The sequence below is a fragment of the Wyeomyia smithii genome, chromosome 2 (assembly GCF_029784165.1).
Source record: "Wyeomyia smithii strain HCP4-BCI-WySm-NY-G18 chromosome 2, ASM2978416v1, whole genome shotgun sequence".
Lineage (NCBI taxonomy): Eukaryota > Metazoa > Arthropoda > Insecta > Diptera > Culicidae > Wyeomyia > Wyeomyia smithii.
This window is the reverse complement of record NC_073695.1, coordinates 81,569,965-81,587,846: the sequence shown is the minus strand read 5'-3', so window position 1 is coordinate 81,587,846 and position 17,882 is coordinate 81,569,965. Positions and strand designations below refer to the sequence as shown.

The window sequence follows — 17,882 nt, the reverse complement described above, 5'->3', positions numbered from 1 at the left end:
TATTTTTGAATCTTCTACAACTTTGCTGAATAAACTATTCTTCTATCTCTTAACACAAAAAAGTTAGTTTTTTTATTATTTATATAGTAAACTTTTCATACTTCTTGACAATTTGCGATTATGCGGTAATTCATACAAACAATTGTTCCGAAGACTTTATTAAGCTAGGATGAAGGTAAAAGGCGCAGGTGGAATTAAGTTCTACTTTTTGCTTTATTGGACCACTATGCAGTGGTTTGGCCCGCTTACGTCACTCACTCTCAACACAGGTTACGTTGTAGTTATGAAATGAGTGCAGGAGCCTATTGTACAGAGAAAATAGGAGTGAATAACTTAAAAGATGAAATGTTTTCCTGCTATCATTAGCGATACCACTTACCGTGCAACGCACGTGCTGTTTAAGTGAACCGTTGGATGACCTAAATTTTTGATGAAATCAAGTATCTAACTTTTTTATCTTTGTAGATAGAAGAAAAAGTTTTTCTACAGTATTCATTTGAAGCAACTTTGTGGAAAAAACTTTTTCTCTATCTTTGAAAATAACCGATTAAGATTGAAAAAACATTAGAACTGTCTTCGAACGACTTTTGAGGGATTTTTAAGAGAAGCAATTTGCAATGCTGACATCGTGAATATATAAATTCTACTCAAAGTTTTGTATGTTTTTCATCAAAAATATGCATTATTCATTTGTTTGTCGTTCTTTTTGGGGCAAACATAATAAAAATATCTTTTGGTCTCAACTCAAAGGGCACATTTGACCAGTACCAGTTATGGCAATACCAAAAAAATGTACCAGTTATGGCATGAACCAGTTATGGCCTATGGAGTTTAAAAAGTGTATTGCCAGAATTGGTTCCATTGCGCTATTGCGATATAACCATTACTGGTGCACTTGCCATAACTGGCTCACCTCCCCTAAATTCCATTGAAAAACTTTACCAAAATTTTTATAATTTTATATATTTTGCACACAGATATTTTTGGTATTTTTGTCTTCTTGTAACCAGAAATAAACAGTAGCGTTCCAATGGAAATTTCGTTCAGCGGCTGGTATCAAAAGTTTCGTTTATCCGCAAAAAATCCCATGCAAATTTCCAGCTCTATCGTACTTCAGTTTTTTTTTTCCAGAACCACGTATAGTCTCAACATTCCATTCCCACAGCCAGACAAACATTCGATGCAACCTTCCGTTGCATAGTCTGAATTAGTATATTCTCCCGACATTCCCAAGCAGAAATAAAGTGCTGATACTAATCACCTTGCTTCCCACAGCGAACAACTATAGCCGCATGGCAGTAAAATAAGTAGGCAACAAGAAAAGAGTTGCGATAAGATTTGTATTCTTTGGTAACTATAAGTAACAGGGACAAAACCAAGAATTAAAAAGTTAGAATAAAAGGAGAAACATCAGAAAAGAGAATTGTTTCTCTACGGCTTATCATTAAATTAGCAATAAATAAATTTCTTTTTGAGCGTCTTAGTAGAATGGAATTGAATATTGAAAATAAGCACTGCACTGATGATGGTTGTATGTAGCAACCGGAATACGTATCGGCGGACGGTATTCGATTAAAGGGTATTCGATTTTTTGTAGTAAAATTAAATGAAAACATAACCTATTCTCAATATTCAATTAGCATTAAGTATAATTTCTTTAACGAAATCGATCTGGCAATAGACTTGATTCCAGGCGGTAGTTGTTTTCTCCGGATGTAATCTAAATTTCAGCTCAGTCGGACTCCGGACTCGGCATGAATTATGCCTCAAAGCAGTCAAAATTTCATTTTGTTTACTAAAAAAAAGCATGCAATTTTCGGTATCGATTTTTTAATGCAGAAGGTTTCAGAAATGCATCAATTGCGAGATCTGATGTTGCCTCAAACAATTTTTATTTAATCGGAATTAGAAAGTTTTGAGTTAGAAGACTCCCAGAAAGTTGATTTTTTTATTATGTTTGTTTTTTCAGACAACACCAGTTCTCGAAATTTTATGCATTTTCAACATATTTGACTAAAAAAAATTATCGATGTTAACAAATTCCTGAACTATCTATACCTGTGCTTTTTTTATGTGTCAAAAAAGTGACACTTTTATCGCTTTGTAGGACGACTTTCCGAAGTCCGACTGAGCTGAATTTTTTAATGGTGCCTTTTTTCGAAGAGACGAAAGCGTTACCGCCTTAACGAAAATCAAAAGTCATTTATTTTTTCAAACATTGCATAGGTACACTATTAAACAGTGATACAAAACTCTAATATTAAAAATATATTGAAGATGAATGGGTATGGGGTGTTTGGTTCTACATAATTACATTGGTTTAAAAAGTGTCAAATTTATGATTCTTATAAGACGATTGCAACCATCCTGCGAGTGTACATAGCGTTATGATCTCCATCTGAGCCGATAAAGTTAATTATAAACCGAAGCAAAATATCTTTCCTCTATCCATTTGTAACGTAAGCTGGCCGAAGCAACGAATAGCCCGGCAACTAAAAGCATCACTCGGAGTGAAAAGTAATACATCGTCTACTGACATACCGACTACTAAATCCAAAACTTGAAGAGTTTGCTCCCATCTGATATAAATTAAGCATTTGTTTGAATGCCTCGTTTCTTGATTAGACTCTTTTTACAAGTTCATATCCCTCTTGTAGAATCTAAAGTAGCCCAGAGGCTATGCAAATCGAGTTTATTAATGCATAAAATGGATTAAAGAGCTTTCAGTAATACCCAAAGCTGTTTTGTGAACAACCGCTGTTTGTATTGAATCTATCATAAGTGAAAATTCAATATAATTTGGTAAGTGTATTGGAGGCACTTCCGTTTACTAATTCTAATGTTGAATGAACTTTATACACGGAATCTCAACCAGAATCAGATTGATGATCAGATTTAAAATTAGTATCATATCTGAGTGAAAATTAAAATCAGGATGACAGTCAGAGTCAGAACTGGATTCTGAATCAGAATCCAAACCAGAACTAGCGTTCAATTCGATCTATATTCAATTTTTAAAGTCAACTTTTTAATCATCTAATAAATTGTTTAATAAATAGTCGATGTTTAGGCTACATACAAGCGACAAATCTCACATTACAAACCCTAGAGAAACCATTGAAGCTGTACCTTTTTTTCAAACCACAGTCGTTCCGTGTTTTTATGTAGCTTTCCATTACAACATTAACGAACATTAAACCGTGTGTCATAGAATGTCCTCGTCAGCTTTTTTAACCCGGCTCATTTTCGTTCAATCCGGCATCACCCGTACCGGCACTAACGACATAACCATTTTGAACTTGCGATACGAAGTTTTTTTGACTTCGCTAGCCCTGTTCTTTCTCCGCCAGTATTCCGCTTTTAAAGTCCAAATAATATATCCTAACTAAGCAGGAAACTATCGAAACCGAGTTCCGCACGGCTATAGCATCGGAGAAATCTACCGTCCAACCGGGCACAACTTCAACGACACCTTCCCCCATAGGTGGCCCGATATCTGCTGCTACAACGGTTAGTGCTTCCTCGTCCAGGCCAGCAAGCATCCTAGTTGAAGAAAGCAACACTAGACAACGAGTTCAACGTCAGCAAACTGTGCAGACTCAAATCAACGATATTGGCGTGATGGAAACGAGCTTCGTAAGTTGTAGTACAAATTGCGTTCACATTTTTTTATCGAACTGTCTCACGTGTATTGATGAACATCGATCTACTGTGGATCGGCGAACACAAAATAATTCATACAAATTGAAACGTTTTCTTGTTCCACCCAATGAAAACATAAAACGTCAAAGCACTGACCTTGATGCTATTCAAATATGATCGATAATGCAAATGTACTGGAAAACAAGGTTCCTCAATTACGTCCTTGCGCACATAACCAAAAGTCTTCCGAGCAGGAAGTCATCAGGTAACGTAATTACTCATAAATATCACCTCAAGTATTGTATAGCGTGCCACGTTATACTAGAGAGCAAAAAAAAACATTGCAGTTCGCACAAAGAGCTGAACATGAATCAGGTTAACGCCAAAGAAAAGATGAATCATTTCCTCCGGAGCATTCTACTGGCATTTTAATTAATTTGCCAACCTCTCCAGCCCAACACGAACTGCATATTGCTCGATTTTAATTCTGTGCGCGGCGGCAGGTTGACTGGAATAATAATGATTTTAAATTTGGTTTATTTTTATATGAATGAAATGTTTAATTATTGTTTACAATAGGGAAAAGATAACCATACCATTCAGAAAAATAAACTCTTGACCACTTTCTTAAGTACATCTCAAGAACAAATATTACAAACTAGCTGAAATTTCATAGATCACCACCACTATACTTTTACTGCGAATATCAAATTAAAAGTAGACCGAAAGAGAAAATATACAGATCAAAATCGATATTTATCTGCAATTTAATAAACATCGTATGATTAGATGTAGCCTAACAGTCTGATACTGGGTATGATCAGTTGGGTTCGAAAAATATATTTTACTTCCTCTTTTCTGTTAGTGTGGTGTGGCCGGACTATAAAATTTATCGTTGAAGCTCCTTAACTTTGGTACCGGAGCTGGCAGCAGATGTTAAACTTGCGACCATATCATATCTCTTAACCCCCTCATCGGAAATAGTTTAAATTCATTTTCCTTTGTTTTATATCCATATTTATATCCTCAAAACCAAACCTTTAAACAAATGAAATATAGTGCAAAATGCTTTCAATGAACCCACAATTAAACAAAGCAACTTGTATGCAGATCTGAAAGGCGAAGAATGCAGAGAATAATTAGTCATTTTTATTTTCTCAACAATTTAATGCTTCGTGGACATTGTTATCCATAGCCGGTAAGTGTTGTTCTGCTATTTCACTGTTATCTCCCCATTTGAAATTATATTTTTGCTCTCAGCCGAATCTAAAAATAAACTTTGTATAATCTCACCTTTGTGTATGTAGTTACCGTATCGGTCTATGCCCCTGTTCTCCCTCTCGTAGTTTTTCATACAACATAATGGAGAATAATTGAAAGAATGAAAAAAGGACTCATACATTATTTTTCACGAGCCGCACAATGCAACCTCGAGCACCAGCCTCATGCTATATGTTGATTGTGCACTAGCGGATACAGCAAGCAGAAAATGCAAAGGTTCCATTTTCACAAGCGATTCTAGCCAGAGGCAGAAAAATAGTGCTGTATAACGCGAATGCGATACCTGCTAGCGTACACAGCTATTTTAATTGTAAAGTCAGTCGAAGATCCTCCCCACAACCGACTATGCAGTATAAAGACGGAAAAGAAAAACGACTAGGATTCAATTAGGTTTAATTTAAATAAAGGCAGGAAAAAGTATCTCTCATAAAATAATTAAAACAGCAACAAGAGAGCGTCAGATTCTGGGTGCGATATGGCCGCACAATAACCTATCGATAATGTGCATCGATATTTCGCTAACGTAAACTAGGTCGCTAACGGTATAAGGAAGCCAGCTGTCAAAAATGAGTTATAGAGATAAAATGTTTCTTCTCAAACCCCACTGCTTGATGTGGTTTCCTATTTACTACTTACAGTCGTAATGTATTACCACATTTTTCTCGAAATTTTCTCGACTCAGCACTGGGGCACGGTGTATCGTTGTACTTATCCTACAACATGCAAAATGTGCCGAAAACAATATCGATAACGAATTCTCTCAACTAATCTAGTTGATCGAGACCGCATTAGCACCCAGCAGGGGGATGGCAACATGCTATCTCTTTCTATGTTGAATGAGTGAAGAGTCTTCCCGACTAAAGTGATAAGTATAGGAAACTTCTGCTGGGCGACTACCTCGGGGCTTTATTTTTAAATAAAGCCCCGATATGTTGCCTACTGTCAAACGTGTGGAGTTTAGATAGGTTTGCCATCCCTTTGGCCCCCAGGCTAGCGTGCGATATTGTTGTTGTATTACCGCATTTCCACGAAGAAGGATTTGTTCAAAGATAAAAGCAAGTGTTTCGTTCATATTGAAAACATCGCATTCGATCAATGTTTAAATAACTATAGGGGGATTAGGGGCATAATGAGCACACGGAGCGAAATGGGCACCCCTCTTTTAAGCGAAACTACTGTAGAACTCTTTCCGTAGTTACTACAGTATCTATTAATGTAGAACAAAAGTAATTTGTCTGTTTAAAATATAGAAATATATTTAAAAAATCAACTTTGTTCCCGGATGTTGGAAAAATTATTATTATTGCGCACTACAAAATAAGCTTCTACGGTCGTTTAAATGGCTCAATCAAATATGTAGACACATCAATATGACGTATGGGCCGTACCCCGAATTTCACCTTCATTGAAGTTTTGATTTTAAGCTATATTTAGTATTAAAATCTCATGTTAACTTTAACTAATTCGGTAGGGGCGAAATGGTCACCTTTAGGTGGGGTGAAATGAGCACAGCTTGTCACATAAACTTACCTGAAATTCATCTCAGTAGACTTGTGAGTTTGTCTGTTTCCATAGTCAGTGTTTGTTTACAGTGATGGTGCGAACATATATTATAAATCATTGAGACCGAATCGGTCAGAAAAAGGGACTTAAGGCAGAATTGGCCACCATAAGGTGCGACGGGATTCACGAAACAAGCCACCAAGTATCACGGCATCTCGCGACAAACGTTGGCCCATTAGTTGAACTTCTACACAGTTTCAAGATATGTTCTATAAGAGTGCTCATTATACCCCGTGGGTGCTCATTATGCCCCAGTTGGGTGCTCATAATGCCCCACACATCGACTGATTGCTAGTTTTTGATGCATGAATCTAATTTGGGTTTTTCACCATTATACGATAAACCTTTCAATTTGTGAATAGTGCACCTTTAATTATAGATAGTTAGCTCAAACTTTGCAATGAAGACAGCTTAAAAGTTTTGTCGTTTTACCTGCTTTAATCAGCAACCAAGTTAGGGTGCTCATTATGCCCCTATTTCCCCTACTATTTCACTTCACAAGTCCGATTAATTCATAATGCAACAGTAAAGGAACAGCCGTCTAAGTGGACCGTTGCTGACACTGTTAATATTAGAATTAATTTTTCTAGCAGTCATATGCCAATAAAGTTTTGATAATTTTTTAATATCACATGAATCAAACATAGAGCGGGGGCCTAGTGTGGTTGGTAACGTCTCCGCCAATCACGCTCGACGCCTGGGTTCGAATCCCACCGCCGACATAGGTGTCGATGGTTGTGAGGTGGCGTGATCCACTCACAACCAACCCAACTGGTTTAGATTCAATCCTAGCCGACACCGGGAGATTTTCTGAGGCGAAAAATCTCTGGGATCACGCCTTCCATCGCATGAGGAAGTAAAGCCGTTGGCGCCGGTCCGTTAATAAACGGGTCGTGAGTTAGGGTCCTGGGTGTGGAGTCGCCTCCCTGGGCGTCGGTGATTGGCCACAACAGTGGCGGAAATAGACCGACGGAAAAAAAGCAAGAATAAAAAAAAAATGAATCAAACATATTCAAGAAACAATTGAAATTACTACACCCTCATGATGAGGGCTTTCAAGGTTCTGCTGTGTTATATCGAGGGTTTGAAAGTTTTATTCAAGCTGAAAACATGTGAAAAATATCGTTTCGAATGATGTTAACATAATTAAACCACTTTTACATGAATGTTCTTGTAAAAAACGATCAGTGTTAGCTACAGTCCGAATTGAGCCTCAAAAACGACGACAGGGCCATTTGTTATTTCATATTTTACCCTTTTACCATCAATGTCTGAGAGAAAAAAAAATTGATTAACAAAATAAGTCAAACAATGCTAGTAAACATGGCTACAAAATGTGTACAAAATAATTACAAGTAAAAGCAAATGAGGCAACACTTGAGAAGCATTGTAACATTTAATAATATGGTGTTCACAGTACCATCAAAAAATAATTCATCAACTCGAAATGATGAAATTTGAAACTGCTCTAAAAATTTTACAAAATGGCATTGGCAAGGCGTAAGCCTAAATTTTATTTGTATTTTTTTTTAAACGTGAATTTGATGATATTTTTAATGTATTGTTTTCACAATAGATCGTTACTTTAAAAAAGAAATATGGTACACTTACAATTTAATCGTATTTTCTATTTTTGGTGAAATTTTTTTAAACTCCTTGTTGTATTTAATTACTGATAAAACTATTAGTAAGATTGCCTCACGAAGTACGGCTATTCCAAACTATGTTTGCGGTGTTTAATGAGTAATTATGTATCCCTACTGTGTTCCAAAATGGGTTCCATAGAACCGTATCTTCTAATTCAGAAGCCGTGATGCCGAGACACCCAATTTATGATGTAACATTAGCACATTTTAATGAGGCTTCGTTTCGGTTTCGTCAGGTACAAAAAGAACCTTCTCGGAGTTGCCTACTGAACCATCATAACGGAACTTCAATGGTTCTTACACCAACGCGGTTCAAGTAAAATAACACAAATGGTATGAGAAATGTCATTTCAAACGATATTGCATTGTCATGATATTATTCTAGTTATTATGGTTAATTATTTTTTTTTTTAAACGACGACAACACTTTAAACCTAAGAAAAATCTAATATTGTTAACTAGAATTATTCTAAACTATTTTCTTTCTATCACATCTATCAAAGTTTATGTGCTCCATTAACCTCGTTGATGATAGCTATTACTATTCGAAAGTACAAAGAAGCTTACCAAGTTGCATTACAGTAACATGCCAATCCATCTAATCTGATTTAATGTCTCCCGAGGCAGATGTACGTCGCATGTTCGACGCATAAGGACAGAGCAACCGTTCGAAGAAACTTTTTCCTCTTTTTTTCTCGTTGCATTTGCCTTAATTATTTTCCGCTGTAACTTCTTGTCAGTCGCCAAAGTAGATTACCTCTGATCCATTGGCCTCCATACTCCATTCCACAGAGATATTAGGACGTCAGTATTGGACGAAACTAGTTTGTTTCTTATTCATTTTTTCGATACCATTTCGTTTTTCTGAATGGGAATATGTATCACAGCTGCCTTCATAGTCAGTGTGAATAAGCAATAGGAAAACCGGAATCTGAAATGATTTTATCGTGTTGACACAGCTTCTTAGCATACATGTTTGGACAGAGACATGTACTGATACTATCTCACGTGATTGATATCTTACTGTCATTCCCGATACTGATAGCGCAATTATGCTAATGGAATTTAAATTGCTCATTCACTTTAGCTAGAAGCCTTGTTGAATCATAAACGGATACAAGCTCCATATTCGAGCTGTTTTAGATCTATCACTTACAGTTATCAATATTTATGGCGAGTGTTCGCTCGCTATGGCTTTTTAAAATATGTGTAAAGGTGTGCATGGCTGATCGATTCCTCGGGCATTCCATGCTGCGTAGATATAGTTGTACAAACATCACACAGAACATTTTGGTTCCTTATTTCCGTTGCCACTTCGCAGTTAGAGAAGATTAAAGCTGTTTCGTTCATCATGTCATTTTCACGTCTACTTTATTCCAGTAGGTATGTGCAATTCCATGACGTTAGCTTGAAATTAAATTAGTAGATGGGACGTAAAAATTAAAATAACGAAAGTGTGAAATATAATCTGAAAAGGTGCTGTCAGTAACCTAAACTTATTTGGAGCAGAAAATTTAATTTAAAAATAGTTACTCCTCGGAATGAGGTTTGCGCAACTATTCTTATGAAAAACAACGTCAACTCGATAATCTCAAACCTTTATTTATATAAATTACAACTGCTATGAAATGTCATGTAATATACCTTATTCTAACTGAATTCCCTCTCGGTAGGGTGTAAAGAAACGAGAATCTGGCGGACCAAACGAGATCGTTGCTTGTACAAGCTGCGCTGGTGGCACCAGTCCCTGTACACACTCAGCGAACAACGGCTGCGCAACGGAGGTAAGTTAAAAGAAATATTTTTAATGTTTTTTTTTTTAATTATTTAAATTGAAAATTGTTTGAATTGAATTGGTTCATCCCTCGAGATACATATCATGGATCGAGACATAACTGGGAAACGCAGACCCGGTAAATGTGACTCGATACAAGTCTGACGCGGTGAAGTAACACTCACCGCCATTGTATGCAGTCTAGCCTGCTGTTTTTAAAACAGCCAACAGCATTCTCGACGGATAGACTCGGATTGGCCACAACACAGTTGACCTCTACGTCTGGCGAGAGTACATAAACATGGTACTTCCACGTGAAAAGCTCAGAGGTAGCAATTCTATTGACCTACCCTAAATCATCAAGCGAAACCCGTAGTTTGTTTGGTCTAGCTTTCAAAATTTTAGTTACGGCCGAGAAGAGTGACGTTAGGTCGATTAAAATCTGTATTTTCATTACTTGGGAACCATCCATTACTAATGTCACGCATTTAAGGTGGAGGAGGGGGTTTCGATTATTGTGACATTTTGTGACATATGGGGGATTAGCTTGAGTTTAACATCACATTTCAACTCAAAAAAAAAACTAAAGACGACATGCCTATACCACCGAGTTCTTGAGCCAAGGTCAACGTCGAACTGATCAATTACCTCAAACTCACCACCGTCGATTATCATCACACTACCTGAGCGTGCCCTATCGCGCTCAGCACCAACCGCTAGCATGACTTCTTTTTAGACGTAGGGTAATCGCTCCCTTATTCATCTCAACAGCTAGGTGCACCTATATTAGGGCGCCAATCATCGTATGGAAAAAAGTGACCAGAAAATTTCAAAAAAAACCTATACAAAATGTTCACCTGCTCGAAAAAACACCCTGTGCAAAATTTATGCTCAATCGGACTTAAATTGGGGTGGCGCAAAACGATTGAAGTTTGGCCTTTTTGAAAACCGAAAAATCACCCAAGGGGAAATTACGGTTTTCGAAATTTTTTTGTTGATGCCAAATGACTAAAAATTGCATGAAACGTCGAGAGTTGGTGTCATCTGAAAAAAATTTTTTTTGCAAAAATCTGCTCTCTGGGACTTAGTTGTTTTTTCAACTGTGGAAGGCGGAGTTCAAAATTTTTAGATTTTATCTTTTGAAATTGATCACTAGTCTCTTGAACCTGCTTGTATAATGATACACACTATAACTAGCATCGAATACATTATGTTTCATTAGGGTGGTTCATTTATTCGACATAGGGTGGTTCATAATATTGTGTAAAAATGAGCATAAAATGAAAAAAATCACTTTTCACTGAATACCAATAGAAAAATTCCTGAAAATATAATATTTGTTATATCATTGTCGTTAGAGTGGCAATGTTGAATTGGAAAAATTATATGTAAAATAGCAAGATATTACAAAACAAATTTACAAAATATATCAAAAAACTACTCTGTGCAAAAAAAAAAATTATCTCAACCAAAATTAAGATTGTGTCTCGCGGAAAATGTTGAATGCTTTCATGTCATTTGCAAAATCACACACGGGAGGTACATGAAATTCGAATATTTGAAAAATGTTTTCCATTCCAAGTGTCCTAAAAGTACATAAAACGGTGGAAACTGATGGAATATGTTTCATTATATTTTGTTTGAAAAATCTACTCTCTAAGACACTTGTACTTGTTCTTTCGAATGTTGTACCAGACAATTTATTCGTTTTATTTACCACAATAATGTCCTTTGCCAACACTTGATTGTACCCACAGTGCTCTGGCATATATAATCGGACAAAAGACTGTATCGATGTTATTCAGTGATAATGAGAGTATAGGGATCTCAATCAGATACGCAACACAATTGACTCGTTGTTTCTGGGTTTGCGTCGTTTTGACAGTTCGACCATATATTTTCTGTCAAGTTTACATCATCAGAACGTGAACGTGCACATTGGCTGAAACTTTGCATAAACGTTTTTATAGGCAAAAGATGCCATTTTGTGCTATTGGTTTAATATTTTGAAACACAACTCATTTTTGAAAAGCTATAGGAAAATGCTATTTCGGATAGGTATTGATGATTACAAATATTTTTAGAGCCAACACGGTTCGTTTGCGCGGTGTAACGAATTCGGCATAGTTGTAGATAATAGTTTTATTTGTCAAAAAAAATATACACTCTAAAAACAAATTATTATTTTTTGAAAAAAAAAATAAAAGAAAGTTACAAGTTAATTATTCAAAACAGCCCATTTAAAAAAACTGATTTTTGTATAAAAACTACGAAAGTTCACCTGAACAACGAAACCGGCCATGGAGAAATCAGAAAAAAAGTTATAATTTTTTTTAATTTAATTTTTTTTTCACAGGGTACATTTTTTTTTGAAGAACAAAGTAATTATTTACAACTTTGCCAGACACACTATGCCAATCAAATAAACCGATTTGACTGTAGAAATATTCTTAATTCCTCATAGAGTGTGTAAAAATTCAGTATTTTTTACCGATCCCGAAAATGTTCTTTAACTCGCGAACCGGCCTTCGGCGACTAAGTGGACTGTATAAATATAGATTACGGATGGTTTCGGATGGCGATCAACAATAGTGACTTGTTCACTGCGCGTTTGGATATGAACTCAATTTTATTCACGTGGTGCATGACCCTTTTATCAGTGTAGTGTGTGATAGTGGTTGTATAATTATCATGTAATATTGTGTATTGTTCCTTGTTTCCTGTATATTTTATAGCAAATCAGTTTCCTGTATTTGACATTTGTGTTAGGGTAACGTTATAGATGTAGGAGTAATTTTTATCAATGTTTTAGATATAACAATTTTAGTATCAATATTTTAATTATAATTTCTTTTAAGTTTTAATTTAGAAAATATCAATTATTTTACTTCTTAGTTTTAAACATTCCGGCCACCAAAATTAATTAATTTTATTTCTATGTAGAAGATTTTTCCACAGTTTCAAGCTCGGTTGATAGCTTGGAATCAACTTCTATCGGTAGCAAACACAATCTGTTCACGGCTCTCTGTGTGATCCCGGTGCTAGTTCGGACGGATACCAAGCGGACCAGTCCATCCTCAACTGGTTGAACGTCAACAACTCTGCCTATGGCCCATTTCAGAGGAGGAAGATTTTCGTCTCGTAGTAGCACCATTGCGTTCTTTACGAGATTAGATGATTCCACTGTCCAACGGTAGCGACATTGTAGCGTGTTCAAATACTCGCGGTGCCAGCGTCGCCAAAAATGTTGCGCCAAACATTGAGCCCTTTGCCAACGAGATAGACGATTCTCTGAGAGCTCACTGAGATCTGGTTCAGGTACTGCATTCAGCGGTCTGCCAACCAGGAAATGCCCTGGTGTCAATGGTTGGAGATCCTGTGGGTCCTCAGACATTGGAGTTATGGGACGAGAGTTAAGTGTGGCCTCCACTTGAATAAGAGCAGTTACGAACTCGGTCTCGGTGAGCATTGCGTTCCCGAGAGTGCGGCGTGGGTGTAGCTTCATCGATTTCACGGCAGCTTCCCGAATTCCGCCCAAATATGGTGAACGGGGAGCGATGAAACGGAACTGTATGCCGTTGACATTGCCTTCATCAGTCACGGCACTTTGGTGGCGTTGAGTCTGGAACAGTGTTCGCAGTTCCTCCAATTCACGACAGAATCCTACAAAATTGCGACCGTTGTCGCAATAGATCGTACTGGGCTTACCCCGTCTGCCAGTGAAACGTTTTAAACTAGCTATGAATCCATCAGTAGTCATATCGGGAACGAAGTCCAAATGGACCGCCTTTGTAACGAGGCAAACATACACTGCTACATATGCCTTTACAGGAGCGGCCTTTCTGCTGGCGGGTTTCAGATACACAGGCCCAGCGAAATCTACCCTGACGTTTTCGAATGGAAAGGACTTGGTGACTCGCACCGGTGGTAGATCACCCATCAGCTGTTCTAGAGAACGTGGACGAGCTCGAGCGCAGGTGACACAGCGATGTACAGTGCAACGAGCTAAATCACGTCCCATCACTGGCCAAAACCGTTGGCGAATTGTTGATAGCAGCAAATTTGGGCCACCGTGCATTGTTTCCTCATGAATATGTCGCTCTATTAATATTGCAAGATGATGTTTAGCCGGTAGCACGACAGGATGCTTTTCGTCGACAGCAAGCGCACTGATGTAACCGGCCACCAACTCGAATAAGACCCTCGACGAGCTGCGGTTTTAGAAATCTCAATTTCGACTTCGATGGCACACTTCGATTTTGTTTCAGCTGCCTTTTCTCCAGAGCAAAGTGTTCATCTTGCACACGACGGATTAACGACATTAGGGCGCGATCGATTTCCGCGGTGGATAACGGACCGATTACGCGATCGACGGTTTTACGACGGGTGTTTTCGCGAAAACGGTGCCCCCAAGCACATATTCGAATCAAACGGTGTAACTGTGAATAGCGTTCGATTATATCTCCTGGTTGAGTTGAAACTACGAGAGCAATTACCTTCCGGTGTTCTTGAATCTCGGTATTACTATTCCGTACAATTGGATTCGTTGGCCAAGCAGTATCCACTTTATTCAGCCAAACTGGACCAGCCCACCACAATGAGCAGATCTTTATATTTCGCAGGCTCGTGCCTCTAGAGAGTAGATCCGCAGGGTTACCTTCTGATGGCACATTGCCCCACGAAGCAGACGCAGTGTGTTCCTGGATCTCAGCGACCCTGTTTGCAACGAATGTTTTCCAGGTTAACGGAGGAGCAGTAATCCAACTAAGAACGACGGTGGAATCTGTCCACAGATAGACTGGTGCGGAAAGATTAATACTAGCGATGACTTGAGTTAGCAAATGGGCTAGAAGCACAGCTGCATCGAGCTCCAATCTAGGTATCGATTTACTGTCGATTGGCCGAGCTGCAGGCCACCACGGGTCGACGCCTGGCGACCGTCGAGGCCATACACGCGTGTGTGACCACCGATAGGTGTGTGATAACATCAATTAGTCCTGGACCGGCAGCGGGAGCTTGCCTAGGGAGTGGTGGGGTTTCGGGCATTGGGCAGTCGATTCCCCGTAAAAGCCACGGCCACCCGTAAGCAGCTTCGACGGAGCGAGAAGTGCCGCTCCCATCATCCAAATGCACTAACCTGCCTATTGGGGCTGATACCAGTCCAATTATGGTGTACTGGTCGCTGTGTTTTTAGGTTTTTGAGAGGAAATACGATTTTATACCACGACGTTGGGCTGGCACCTGCACCGAGCTCCCTTAGTAAAGTCGTGTGACAACGGGTCTCCGTCCCGTGAAACCTGGCAGGCCTTCCAGTACGTTCCGCGGTCATTGCCTGATGGGAATCAGGCAGGAGTGGGATCAGATGCCCTTTCCTGACTTACGCCGGTCGGGAGGCGTCATAGTTGCTCATGAGGGGCTATGGCGACCTTCACTAGCCATGACCTCACTGCTCCGGCATAGGCCACCATGGGACCATATAGGCGACCACTCCACCATAACCAAGGATAGCGGCTGGAAGGGGGACCCTTTTAACCAAAATGTTTTCTTATAAAATCGACGAAGAGGCGAAGGTAGTGGATGGGGCGGACGGGTTAGTAAACCCGTTTGCCAGGCGGGACATCGCCCGGTCTCCACCGAGACTGGCCGATGCCGGTAAAGGCGGCGCACAGGTTGGTACACCTTTTGCGACACCGACAGGGGAATTCCGAATTGGGGCAAAGGCGGGCACGCCTAAGCCAGCACCAACCGGAACGGCGAAGACTGGTGGCAAGGTGGAAACACCTAAAACCGCCAAGGAGCGGGAACAGATATCTGGGGCTATGCTACTCTCTGCGGTAGAAAGTCACATGAACAAGTTCCCGAGCGTGGAGGCGGTGTCCGTACAACTTGATGAAATACTCAAGTTCACGGACGAACGTAGCAACATATCAAAAGACCTGAAACAATGTCTTCTGTTGTTACGTATGAACGTTTGCAGTGCGAAGTCCGAGCTTTCGCAAGCCCTTAAACGGGCTAACGATGCCGAAAGCAAGGCACTCGCGCTAGAGGCGAGGGTCAACCAGCCTAAAAAAGGGAGTGCTGCAGCTGTGTCTAAATACACACAAACAGCTGCAGCATCGTTTGCCGAAGTCTGTTCAACTGAACCGACTGGCAAACGTGCGAGGGGCTCTCCGGGGGAAACGGCCCCCAGGACCCAACGAAGGCGGTTGTTTGGTGACAGCCAGGAAGCTGGCTCGTCGGTCCAGCCGAGCAAAGAACCGGCAAACGACGAACCGGCAAACGGCGAAGCCACGGATTGGACCACCGTGGTGAACAAGAAGCGGCAGAAGCGGGAACGACGCGCGAGGCGCGGCGACCGCAATAAGAAGCCGCAAGGGGCGAGTAGGCGGAGCAAGGGTGACGCGCTCATTTTCAAGACCGATGCGTCTAAGTACGCCGAAGTCTTGAAGGCCATGAGAGGCGAACCCAAGCTCAAAGACCTCGGCACGGACGTCAGGTCAATTCGTCGGTCACGCACCGGCGAGATGATCCTCGAACTCCGCAAAGAGGCGAAGGGCAAGGGCTGTGCCTATAAAAAGACGGCCCAGGAAGTGCTAGGCGAGGAGGTTCAAATCCGAGCCCTCACTCCTGAAGTGACTCTCCAGCTTAAAAACCTGGACGAGATCACCGAAGGGTGCGACATAGCACAAGCCTTCGAACGAGAGTGTGGAGTGGTAGTGACCGCAGAGGCAGTTCGTCTCCGCAGGGGCCCGGCCGGCACCCAGGTTGCTACCATAAAGCTTCCACTAGTGGAGGGTAACAAGGCCCTGAAGAAGGCCACGTTGAAGGTGGGTTGGTCGGTCTGCCCTCTGGGCACCTTCCAACAGCCTGACGTTTGCTTCAGGTGCTTTGAGCGGGGGCATAAATCCTGGTCGTGCAAAGGGCCCGACAGGTCCAATTTATGCCGCCGCTGCGGTGGCGCAGGCCACAAGGCACGGGACTGCGGTGCACCTCCCAAGTGTCTGGTATGCACCGGTAAACGGGACGCCAAACACGCCATGGGAGGCCCCAAGTGTCCGGCTGCACGGCCGGCTACTAAGCCGCAGGCCTGAGGGTAATACAGTTAAACCTGAACCACTGCTATGCGGCGCAGCAGTTGCTACACCAAGCGGCAGCTGAGTCCTTGTCGGACCTGGCCATCGTCTCGAACCCATACCGCATCCCAACCGGAAACGGTAACTGGGTATCGGACAAGTCTGGGAAGACGGCCATTTGCACGACAGGCAGGTCCCCGGTTCAGGAGATTGTGTTGACCTCCAGAGAGGGGTACGTTATAGCCGAAGTGGATGGAGTATTCTACTGCAGTTGCTATGCTCCGCCAAGTTGGTCTACCGAAACGTTCGCGCAGATGTTCGATCAAGCAACCGTGGAACTGACGGGCCTATGGCCGTTGGTGGTTGCGGGTGACTTCAACGCTTGGGCTGTCGAGTGGGGAAGTCGCTGTACAAACCAGAGGAGCCAGGTCTTGTTGGAAGCTTTGGCAAAGCTCAACTTAGACTTGGCTAACGTTGGTACAAAATGCACCTACAGTAGAAACGGTGCCGAATCGATTCTCGATGTGACGTTCTGCAGCCCGGGACTGATCACGAACTGGAGGGTAGACGACAGCTACACGAATAGCGATCACCAATCGATCCGCTATGAGGTAGGCGTGCGGAAGCAAGCAGCGAGTAGGGCCAATATTCCATCCTTCTACGGCTGGAAAACATTGCATTTCGATGCAGATGTTTTTGGGCAGGCAATTAGATGGAAGCACGAAGGGGGTGAACTGCTCCCGGATGTGGACCATCTAAATTCGATGCTGTCATGGGCGTGCGACGCCACGATGCCTAGGTCTCGTCCGCCTAGAGAGGGTAGGCCACCGACATACTGGTGGAGCGATACGATAGCAGGCCTGCGCAATGCATGCCTCCGTGCAAGACGGAGGATGCAACGCG

The 17,882-nt window shown here is 41.0% G+C and overlaps 1 protein-coding gene across 26 annotated transcripts in view; it reads left to right on the top strand.

The window, feature by feature from the left end:
* The window catches only part of LOC129725401 (glutamate-gated chloride channel), a 289,723-nt gene that overhangs the window by 248,205 nt on the left and 23,636 nt on the right, over window positions 1-17,882 (top strand). For 10 of the 26 annotated variants that reach the window (XM_055681189.1, XM_055681201.1, XM_055681192.1 and 7 more), the window contains 2 exons: window positions 3,394-3,636; window positions 9,806-9,916. In XM_055681189.1, the coding sequence (XP_055537164.1) occupies window positions 3,394-3,636; window positions 9,806-9,916 (354 nt within the window). Of the gene's footprint in view, window positions 1-3,390; window positions 3,637-4,752; window positions 4,841-9,805; window positions 9,917-17,882 lie in introns of those variants that run through there. The other 16 variants (XM_055681214.1, XM_055681211.1, XM_055681210.1 and 13 more) reach the window with 6 other exon arrangements.